Source organism: Oncorhynchus nerka, linkage group LG7 (assembly GCF_034236695.1).
Source record: "Oncorhynchus nerka isolate Pitt River linkage group LG7, Oner_Uvic_2.0, whole genome shotgun sequence".
Lineage (NCBI taxonomy): Eukaryota > Metazoa > Chordata > Actinopteri > Salmoniformes > Salmonidae > Oncorhynchus > Oncorhynchus nerka.
In genome coordinates this window covers 76,511,899-76,523,919 of record NC_088402.1, presented here as the reverse complement: position 1 = coordinate 76,523,919, position 12,021 = coordinate 76,511,899, and the positions used below count along the sequence as shown (strand labels likewise).

General features: G+C 55.1%; 1 protein-coding gene across 13 annotated transcripts in view; it reads left to right on the top strand.

Moving 5' to 3' along the window:
• hspg2 (heparan sulfate proteoglycan 2) overlaps nt 1-12,021 on the top strand; it is a 220,979-nt gene that overhangs the window by 199,677 nt on the left and 9,281 nt on the right. For 12 of the 13 annotated variants that reach the window (XM_065020820.1, XM_065020822.1, XM_065020824.1 and 9 more), the window contains 6 exons: nt 4,345-4,566; nt 5,320-5,564; nt 5,797-5,968; nt 6,177-6,299; nt 8,676-8,732; nt 9,941-10,016. In XM_065020820.1, the coding sequence (XP_064876892.1) occupies nt 4,345-4,566; nt 5,320-5,564; nt 5,797-5,968; nt 6,177-6,299; nt 8,676-8,732; nt 9,941-10,016 (895 nt within the window). The remainder of the gene's footprint in view (nt 1-4,344; nt 4,567-5,319; nt 5,565-5,796; nt 5,969-6,176; nt 6,300-8,675; nt 8,733-9,940; nt 10,017-12,021) is intronic. The other variant, XM_065020821.1, reaches the window with a different exon arrangement.

Below are 12,021 nucleotides of genomic sequence, written 5' to 3'. Positions count from 1 at the left end.
CACGGGCCCCACGGCTTGCCCCACACGGGCCCCACGACTCGCCCCACACGGGCCCCACGGCTTGCCCCACACGGGCCCCACGACTCGCCCCACAAGGGCCCCACGGCTTGCCCCACATGGGCCCCACGGCTCGCCCCACACGGGCCCCACGGCTCGCCCCCCCACACGGGCCCCACGGCTCGCCCCACGACTCGCCCCCCACACAGGCCCCACGGCTCGCCCCCCACGACTCGCCCCCACACGGGCCCCACGGCTCGCCCCCCCACACGGGCCCCACGGCTCGCCCCACGACTCGCCCCACAAGGGCCCCACGGCTTGCCCCACATGGGCCCCACGGCTCGCCCCACACGGGCCCCACGGCTCGCCCCACATGGGCCCCACGGCTCGCCCCACGACTCGCCCCACACGGGCCCCACGGCTCACCCCACACGGGCCCCACGGCTCGCCCCACACGGGCCCCACGACTCGCCCCACACGGGCTCCACGGCTCGCCCCACACGGGCTCCACGGCTCGCCCACGGCTTGCCCCACACGGGCCCCACGGTTCGCCCCACACGGGCCCCACGGCTCGCCCCACACGGGCCCCACGACTTGCCCCACACGGGCCCCACGACTCGCAGCACACGGGCCCCACGACTCGCCCCACACGGGCCCCACGACTCGCCCCACACGGGCCCCACGGCTCGCCCCACACGGGCCCCACGGCTCGCCCCACGACTCGCCCCACAAGGGCCCCACGGCTTGCCCCACATGGGCCCCACGGCTCGCCCCACACGGGCCCCACGGCTCGCCCCACATGGGCCCCACGGCTCGCCCCCACGACTCGCCCCCACACGGGCCCCACGGCTCACCCCACACGGGCCCCACGGCTCGCCCCACACGGGCCCCACGACTCGCCCCACACGGGCTCCACGGCTCGCCCCACACGGGCCCCACGGCTCGCCCCACACGGGCCCCACGGCTCGCCCCACGACTCGCCCCACAAGGGCCCCACGGCTTGCCCCACATGGGCCCCACGGCTCGCCCCACACGGGCCCCACGGCTCGCCCCCCACATGGGCCCCACGGCTCGCCCCACGACTCGCCCCACACGGGCCCCACGGCTCACCCCACACGGGCCCCACGGCTCGCCCCACACGGGCCCCACGACTCGCCCCACACGGGCTCCACGGCTCGCCCCACACGGGCTCCATGGCTCGCCCCACGGCTTGCCCCACACGGGCCCCACGGTTCGCCCCACACGGGCCCCACGGCTCGCCCCACACGGGCCCCACGACTTGCCCCACACGGGCCCCACGACTCGCACCACACGGGCCCCACGACTCGCCCCACACGGGCCCCACGGCTTGCCCCACACGGGCCCCACGACTCGCCCCACACGGGCCCCACGACTCGCCCCACACGGGCCCCACGACTCGCCCCACACGGGCTCCACGGCTCGCCCCACACGGGCTCCACGGCTCGCCCCACGGCTTGCCCAACACGGGCCCCACAGCTTGCCCCACACGGGCCCCACGACTCGCCCCACACGGGCCCCACGGCTTGCCCACACGGGCCCCACGGCTTGCCCCACACGGGCCCCACGACTCGCCCCACACGGGCCCCACGGCTTGCCCCACACGGGCCCCACGGTTCGCCCCACACGGGCCCCACGGCTCGCCCCACACGGGCCCCACGGCTTGCCCAACACGGGCCCCACGGCTTGCCCAACATGGGCCCCACGGCTTGCCCCACACGGGCCCCACGACTCGCCCCACACGGGCCCCACGGCTTGCCCAACACGGGCCCCACGGCTTGCCCCACACGGGCCCCACGACTCGCCCCACACGGGCCCCACGGCTTGCCCCACACGGGCCCCACGACTCGCCCCACAAGGGCCCCACGGCTTGCCCCACATGGGCCCCACGGCTCGCCCCACACGGGCCCCACGGCTCGCCCCACACGGGCCCCACGGCTCGCCCCACGACTCGCCCCACACAGGCCCCACGGCTCGCCCCACGACTCGCCCCACACGGGCCCCACGGCTCGCCCCACACGGGCCCCACGGCTCGCCCCACGACTCGCCCCACAAGGGCCCCACGGCTTGCCCCACATGGGCCCCACGGCTCGCCCCACACGGGCCCCACGGCTCGCCCCACATGGGCCCCACGGCTCGCCCCACGACTCGCCCCACACGGGCCCCACGGCTCACCCCACACGGGCCCCACGGCTCGCCCCACACGGGCCCCACGACTCGCCCCACACGGGCTCCACGGCTCGCCCCACACGGGCTCCACGGCTCGCCCCACGGCTTGCCCCACACGGGCCCCACGGTTCGCCCCACACGGGCCCCACGGCTCGCCCCACACGGGCCCCACGACTTGCCCCACACGGGCCCCACGACTCGCAGCACACGGGCCCCACGACTCGCCCCACACGGGCCCCACGACTCGCCCCACACGGGCCCCACGGCTCGCCCCACACGGGCCCCACGGCTCGCCCCACGACTCGCCCCACAAGGGCCCCACGGCTTGCCCCACATGGGCCCCACGGCTCGCCCCCACACGGGCCCCACGGCTCGCCCCACATGGGCCCCCCCCCCACACAGGCCCCACGGCTCGCCCCACGACTCGCCCCCCACACGGGCCCCACGGCTCACCCCACACGGGCCCCACGGCTCGCCCCACACGGGCCCCACGACTCGCCCCACACGGGCTCCACGGCTCGCCCCACACGGGCCCCACGGCTCGCCCCACACGGGCCCCACGGCTCGCCCCACGACTCGCCCCACAAGGGCCCCACGGCTTGCCCCACATGGGCCCCACGGCTCGCCCCACACGGGCCCCACGGCTCGCCCCACATGGGCCCCACGGCTCGCCCCACGACTCGCCCCACACGGGCCCCACGGCTCACCCCACACGGGCCCCACGGCTCGCCCCACACGGGCCCCACGACTCGCCCCACACGGGCTCCACGGCTCGCCCCACACGGGCTCCATGGCTCGCCCCCACGGCTTGCCCCACACGGGCCCCACGGTTCGCCCCCACGGGCCCCACGGCTCGCCCCACACGGGCCCCACGACTTGCCCCACACGGGCCCCACGACTCGCACCACACGGGCCCCACGACTCGCCCCACACGGGCCCCACGGCTTGCCCCACACGGGCCCCACGACTCGCCCCACACGGGCCCCACGACTCGCCCCACACGGGCCCCACGACTCGCCCCACACGGGCTCCACGGCTCGCCCCACACGGGCTCCACGGCTCGCCCCACGGCTTGCCCCACACGGGCCCCACGGTTCGCCCCCACACGGGCCCCACGGCTCGCCCCACACGGGCCCCACGACTTGCCCCACACGGGCCCCACGACTCGCAGCACACGGGCCCCACGACTCGCCCCCACACGGGCCCCACGACTCGCCCCACACGGGCCCCACGGCTCGCCCCACACGGGCCCCACGGCTCGCCCCACGACCCCACGCCCCCACAAGGGCCCCACGGCTTGCCCCACATGGGCCCCACGGCTCGCCCCACACGGGCCCCACGGCTCGCCCCACATGGGCCCCACGGCTCGCCCCACGACTCGCCCCACACGGGCCCCACGGCTCACCCCACACGGGCCCCACGGCTCGCCCCACACGGGCCCCACGACTCGCCCCACACGGGCTCCACGGCTCGCCCCACACGGGCCCCACGGCTCGCCCCCCACACGGGCCCCACGGCTCGCCCCCCGACTCGCCCCCACAAGGGCCCCACGGCTTGCCCCACATGGGCCCCACGGCTCGCCCCCCACACGGGCCCCACGGCTCGCCCCACATGGGCCCCACGGCTCGCCCCACGACTCGCCCCCACACGGGCCCCACGGCTCACCCCACACGGGCCCCACGGCTCGCCCCACACGGGCCCCACGACTCGCCCCACACGGGCTCCACGGCTCGCCCCACACGGGCTCCATGGCTCGCCCCACGGCTTGCCCCACACGGGCCCCACGGTTCGCCCCACACGGGCCCCACGGCTCGCCCCACACGGGCCCCACGACTTGCCCCACACGGGCCCCACGACTCGCACCACACGGGCCCCACGACTCGCCCCACACGGGCCCCACGGCTTGCCCCACACGGGCCCCACGACTCGCCCCACACGGGCCCCACGACTCGCCCCACACGGGCCCCACGACTCGCCCCACACGGGCCCCACGGCTTGCCCCACACGGGCCCCACGACTCGCCCCACATGGGCCTCTGATGGCAATACGACAGCGGACCTCCTTTCCCTTGTTTGCCGTACCGTATAACCATTGAGGCATGATCCCACTGTCTTTCTAGACATCATATTTGAACATCTTGTTGCTCTTTGTTTCCTCTAGGTGAATTGGTGACTACTCCCCTGTTTGACGGTATTGCCTCGTACATTGCATACCCTCCTCTGACCAACATCCACAACGACCTGCGCATCGAGATGGAGTTCAAACCCATGAACCTGGACGGTCTGATGTTCTTCAGCGTGGGCAAGAAGATGAAGACGGAGGACTTTGTCTCCCTGGAGATGGTGGATGGACACGTGCAGTTCCGCTATGAACTGGGGACTGGTGAGAGCGTAGAGATTCAATTTTAATACTGTATACTGCATAGTACACAATAAGGAGTTTTATTATTAATTATATTTATTGATGTGGGTGAGAGGCCCTGATACTGTTATACTATGATAGCTACTCAATCTGCTGTATCCTCTCCAACTGTTACCTTTTCGTTTTCGAGCTCAAAGCTGTTTATGGTTGTGCCATAGATTCTTGAATCTAAAAGGGATACTTCGGGATTTTGGCAATGGGGCACTTTATCTACTTCCCCAGAGTCAGATGAACTCATGGATAGCATGTTTATGTCTCTGCTTGCAGTTTGAATGAAGTTGATAGCACAATTGATAATTAGCCTTAGCCGCAATGACTGGTAGACATTGCCCAGTCATTGCGCTATGGTATCTGCTAGCATGCTAGGAAATACCATAGACTTCCAGTCAATGCTAGTTAGTGTTGGCTCGCGAAACTACATCTAACTTACTTCATACTTGACACAGAGACATAAAAATGGTATCCAAAAGTTAATCATTGCCAAAATCCTGAAGAATTCCTTTAACTAATAGATTGAGTCACCTGTAACTGTTGACCGATATAATCATTTTCTCTAGATTAAGTATCTCCTCTGTTTCATTGGCCTAGTTTTCACACTTAGCTCCTCTCAGGTATCAACAAAACAGTGGAAAAGGAAACTAGCAAGGCATTAGCAAGCACTGCCGTACTCAGACAGTATAATAGTGGAAATCATGCTACTGTCTTTGTTTCCAGGCCAAGCTGTCCTGCGCAGTCCTGAGCCGGTCACCCTGAGCCAGTGGCACCGCTTGGAAGCCGGGCGCCTCGACAAGGATGGCTCTCTGAAGATTGACGGTGGCCGGGAGGTCAGGAGGTCGTCGCCAGGCAAGGCCCAGGGCCTGAATATCCACACCCCCATGTACCTAGGAGGAGTCCCCAACTTTGATATCATACCCAAGGCCCTTAACATCAGTGTTGTGTACGATGGATGCATAGGAGAGGTGAGCTCAAAACACACACAGCATGAGCCATGATGGCCTTTATTATAATTCATAAGCACTTATGTCATGGTTATAACCACCATATTACTACAATAGCGTCACATATCCACACAGTCACAGAACATCAACAGTTTAAAAAACAAACATGAAATTGTCTTCTTTTCCCTGATCGTTTGACTTGAATAATTGGACTTGATTGGACCTCTAACCCTCTGTGTTGTCCGTTGTCCAGGTGTCCATCAACGGTAAGAAGGTGGACCTGTCCTACAGCTTCACAGACAGCATGGCCATCATCCAGTGTAAGGACAACAGTCCCTGTGACCGCAACCCCTGTCTAAACGGGGCCAGCTGCATGCCGAGCGCCGAGTATGAGTACCAGTGTCTGTGCAAGGACGGCTTCGAGGGTGAGTCCATTGTATAGTTAGTACTTCATTTATCTATGGGATTTCAGTTTGGTTAGAGCTATGTGCCGTAGATTGATTTAATAATTGGCATTCAATAACCCTATTCTGAAAATAATATTTCCCAAACGACAACTGTCGTGTGTATCTCTCCCCCTAATGCCACTTTAACCCCTCTAATTTCTGACCCCTGTCTCTGTGCCCTCTCCAGGTGAGCGATGTGAGGTGTTGAAGGATACCTGCCAGAGCAGTGACCAGTGCCAGAACGGAGGCAGCTGTGTCAACAGCCAGTGTGTGTGTCCTGTAGGCTTCAATGGCCCCGTCTGTGGAGAGAGTGAGTACTGCTCTAGTCCGCTCCTATACACTACACACACACAACCATTCCACTATATATACTAGTCCCCTCCTATGCACTACACACACACAACCATTCCACTATACATTCTAGTCCCCTCCTATACACTACACACACACAACCATTCCACTATATATTGTAGTCCCCTCCTATACACTACACACACACAACCATTCCACTGTATATTCCACTATATATTCTAGTCCCCTCCTATACACTACACACACACAACCATTCCACTAAATATTCTAGTCCCCTCCTATACACTACACACACACAACCATTCCACTATATATTCTAGTCCCCTCCTATACACTACACACACACAACCATTCCACTGTATATTCCACTATATATTCTAGTCCCCTCCTATACACTACACACACACAACCATTCCACTAAATATTCTAGTCCCCTCCTATACACTACACACACACAACCATTCCACTAAATATTCTAGTCCCCTCCTATACACTACACACACACAACCATTCCACTGTATATTCCACTATATATTCTAGTCCCCTCTTATACACTACACACACACAACCATTCCACTAAATATTCTAGTCCCCTCCTATACACTACACACACACAACCATTCCACTATATATTCCACTATATATTCTAGTCCCCTCCTATACATTACACACACACAACCATTCCACTCTATATTCTAGTCCCCTCCTATACACTACACACACACAACCATTCCACTATATATACTAGTCCCCTCCTATACACTACACACACACAACCATTCCACTAAATATTGTAGTCCCCTCCTATACACTACACACACACAACCATTCCACTCTATATTCTAGTCCCCTCCTATACACTACACACACACAACCATTCCACTATATATACTAGTCCCCTCCTATACACTACACACACACAACCATTCCACTAAATAGTGTAGTCCCCTCCTATACACTACACACACACAACCATTCCACTGTATATTACACTATATATTCTAGTCCCCTCCTATACATTACACACACACAACCATTCCACTCTATATTCTAGTCTCCTCCTATACACTACACACACACAACCATTCCACTAAATATTCTAGTCCCCTCCTATACACTACACACACACAACCATTCCACTGTATATTCCACTATTTATTCTAGTCCCCTCCTATACACTACACACACACAACCATTCCACTGTATATTCCACTATATATTCTAGTCCCCTCCTATACACTACACACACACAACCATTCCACTCTATATTCTAGTCCCCTCCTATACACTACACACACACAACCATTCCACTATATTTTCTAGTCCCCTCCTATACACTACACACACACAACCATTCCACTAAATATTCTAGTCCCCTCCTATACACAACCATTCCACTATATATTCCACTATATATTGTAGTCCCCTCCTATACACTACACACACACAACCATTACACTATATATTCCACTATATATTCTAGTCCCCTCCTATACATTACACACACACAACCATTCCACTCTATATTCTAGTCCCCTCCTATACACTACACACACACAACCATTCCACTAAATATTCTAGTCCCCTCCTATACACAACCATTCCACTATATATTCCACTATATATTGTAGTCCCCTCCTATACACTACACACACACAACCAATACACTATATATTCTAGTCCCCTCCTATACACTACACCCACACAACCATTCCACTATATATTGTAGTCCCCTCCTATACACAATACACACACAACCATTCCACTATATATTCTAGTCCCATTAGATGTGACTTTATTATCATAGACAGTGAAGGAGACTAGCAGATCAAATGGAACAATTCTGGATAGAGTATCTGGATAAGAAATCATTGCAACCTAATTACCTAATTATAACACTTTGACTGTGTTCACATATAGTATTTTGTTTTCTCTCAATTAGTCCAACAATTGCACTGTTGCCATAAATGCTGATGTATGGTATAATTGTGTTTGCTGATTTTGTTTGTAGCGCTGTTTCTTCATTAGGAGATACAGACATCTCTGGGCATACCATCAAATCGCTTCACAGTAGCACTGTGTATATGTTAGCTTAGAATACACCCCTATAGTCTAGACAGAGATATTAGTTACTAGTAGACATAACAATCTCTCTCCCATGGACCATTGCATTAGCTCGGCCTCAACCAGACCCCTCGTCTAAGGAATGGGCCCATATGAAGATGATTCTCCAGACTCTAACCTCCACAACGTAACATCCAAAAACTATTCTACTCTATAGGATCCAGCAGTGCTCTGTAGTGTTGGGTGTCAAAGCCACATGATCTGGTGCGTCTTATCCCTGCCCTCTAATGGCTATATTCCACACACACAGGCCAGGTCTCCAGCTTCACCGATGCCCTGTGGAATTTGGAGGGTAGCGGGGGGAATGGTACAGTATCCCTCCCTTCAGTTCTGCCTGACACAACTGTGACTAACAGTCAGGGGCCCATCTGCTCGACCTAAGGGCCCCCGAGAGCCCCCGCATGGCCCCCGCCGCCAGCCTAACACACACACTCAGCAAATCAGAGAAACTTACACAACACTGTACTACCAAAACAACGCTACACATTTATATTCTGTACTGAACTGGTGGCTGGGGTTCCTATCCTGTGAAATGTTGGGAGGGGGGAATTGTACGTTGTTAAAGGCTAAGGGTACGGTAGTGTGCAGATGGATATTGCGTCTTCTTGCGGTTGTGTATTATCGGGTTTTGGCCCTTTGGCACTTTTTCTCTCTCTTGTTTGAGATACTGTGTATGTTTTAGAGATGCAAGACATTTAGAATTCCCCTTTTGTCCTCTCCTAAACAAGTGTCCTGTCGAGTCTGTGACAAAACCAACTACTTACTGTAACATCTTCCAAACTACCGTCTTCCAAACTGCCTGTCCAAACTGCCTGTCCAAACTGCCATCTTCCAAACTGCCGTCTTCCAACCTGCCTGTCCAAACTGCCATCTTCCAAACTGCCTGTCCAAATCAACAACAGAACAACTGTTTTTTTTCTCCACTTCTGCTCTCGTTCGTTGGAAACTGAGAATGTGAAATGCATTATTTTCTACCCATTGGAACAAGGATGTTCGTTGTCAGTTACTAACCACTAAAACTATTTTGATGAAAGTATTATGATGTGAGAGCCATTTGGGTGAGTTGAAACTCCCTTGAAGATGATAACTATGCATGGAGCACTCGATCGCCTGGGTCCACACTGCACTGAGATGCCTGTCTCGCTTGACTCTACAGACCTAGTGTGTGTGATGAATGACATGTACTATGGAGAATGTCGTCTGGCTCTGGTATTTTGCACAGTTTGTCTGTCAATACAGAATTTTCAATCTGCAACATTAGTTTAAAATACTGTGTTGAGGAATGTGTCAAAAGTAGAGTTATTTAAAAATATAAATACAAGTATTGATAAGAACATTTATTTGTCTTTTTCCCTCTTTCTTAATTCTTGTGTACTAACCACTGTTAGTTTCTAACTGAGCCAGTTGGACGGAGGTTCTATTCACCCTGCTGCCACCGGAGGGAGCACTAACACTAAGTCTCAATATAGCAACATACAGGAAACTGAGGTGTTGTGTTTTCCACTGTTTTTATAGATGCCCCCATTGAGTATGCAGTTAAATTCTATGACAACGGTTACCTTGCTCTTCCCAAGACTATCTTCCCCAGAAGGTGAGCCATAGTTTCCCAAGTGGAGAAGGAAGTAACTTTCTTTAAGCTGATCAATTTCCTTCTCTACAATTGTCACTATTGTATTGAGACATTGACATGGTCTAGGTAGTTTTAAAACCATGTCTGGGTCTCCCGCCCCCCTCTCTCTTTCTCTCTCCCTCTCCCCCTCTTACATTCTCTTTCTCCATGTGTACAGTGCATTTGGAAAGCATTCAAACCCCTTGACTTTTTCCACATTTTGTTATGTTACAGCCTTATTGTAAAATAGATTAAATAGTTTTATTCCTCATCAATCTACACAAAATACCCCATAAGGACAAAGCAAAAACAGGTTTAAAGACATTTTTGCTAATGTATTAAAAATTCAATTGAATTCAAAATTCAATTCTCTTCAGATCCTCTCTTCAGATCCTCTCTGTCAGGTTGGATGTGGAGCGTCGCTGCACAGCTATTTTCAGGTCTCTCCAGAGATGTTTGATCAGGTTCAAGTCCGGGCTCTGGCTGGGCCACTCAAATACATTCCCAAAACCACTCCTGTGTTGTCTTGGCTGTGTGCTTAGGGTCATTGTCCTGTTGGAAGGTGAACCTTCGCCCCAGTTGGAGGTCCTGAGCGCGCTGTAGCTGGTTTTCATCAAGGATCTCTCTATACTTTGCTCCATTCATCTTTCCCTCGATCCTGACTAGTTTCCAAGTCCCTGCCGCTGAAAAATATCACCACAGCATGATGCTACCATCACCATGCTTCACCGTAGGGATGGTGTCAGGTTTCCTCCTGACGTGACGTGAGGTTTGGAATTCAGGCCAAAGAGTTCAATCTTGTTTCTCATGGTCTGAGAGTCCTTTAGGTGCCTTTTGGAAAACTCCAAGTGGGCTGTCATGTGTCTTTTACTGAGGAGGGACTTCCGTCTGGCCACTCTACCATAAAGGCCTGATTGGTATAGTGCTGCAGAAATGGTTGTCCTTCTGGAAGGTTCTCCCTTCTCTACAGAGGAACTCTGGAGCTCTGTCAGAGTGACCATCGGGTTCTTGGTTACCTCCCTGACCAAGTTCCTTCTTCCCCAATTGCTCAGTTTGGCTGGGTACCAGCTCTAGGAAGAGTCCTGGTGCTTCCAAACTTCTTCTATTTAAGAATGATAGAAGCCTTTATGTTCTTGGGGCCCTTCAATGCTGCAGACATGTTTTGGTACCCTTTCCCAGATCTGTGCCTTGACACAATCCTGTCTCTGAGCTCTACGGACAATTCCTTTGTCCTCATGTTTTTTTTCTGCTCTGACATGCATTGTAAACTATGGGACCTTATATAGACAGGTGTGTGCCTTTCCAAATCATGTCCAATCAATTGAATTTACCACAGGTGGACTCCAATCAAATTGTAGGAACATCTCAAGGATGATCCATGTAAACAGGATGCACCTGAGTTCAATTTCAAGTCTCATAGTAAAGGGTCTGAATACTTATGTAAAAATGGTATTTCTGTTCTTTATTTTTAATACATTTGCAAACATTTTCTAAAAACCTGTTTTCTTCATTATGGGGTATTGTGTGTAGATTAATGAGGGATTTTGTTTATTTAATCCATTTGAGAACAAGGCTGTAATGTAACAAATTGTAAAAAAGAAAAAGAAAGAAAAAAAGGAAGGGGTATGAATACTTTCTGAATGCACTGTATGTGTGTTATAATGTCTGTGTGTGTGTTATAATGTCTGTGTGTGTGTTATAATGTCTGTGTGTGTGTGTTATAATGTCTGTGTGTGTGTGTTATAATGTCTGTGTGTGTGTTATAATGTCTGTGTGTGTGTGTTATAATGTCTGTGTGTGTGTTATAATGTCTGTGTGTGTGTGTCATAATGTCTGTATGTGTGTTATAATGTCTGTATGTGTGTTATAATGTCTGTGTGTGTGTGTCATAATGTCTGTATGTGTGTTATAATGTCTGTATGTGTGTTATAATGTCTGTGTGTGTGTGTTATAATGTCTGTATGTGTGTTATAATGTCTGTGTGTGT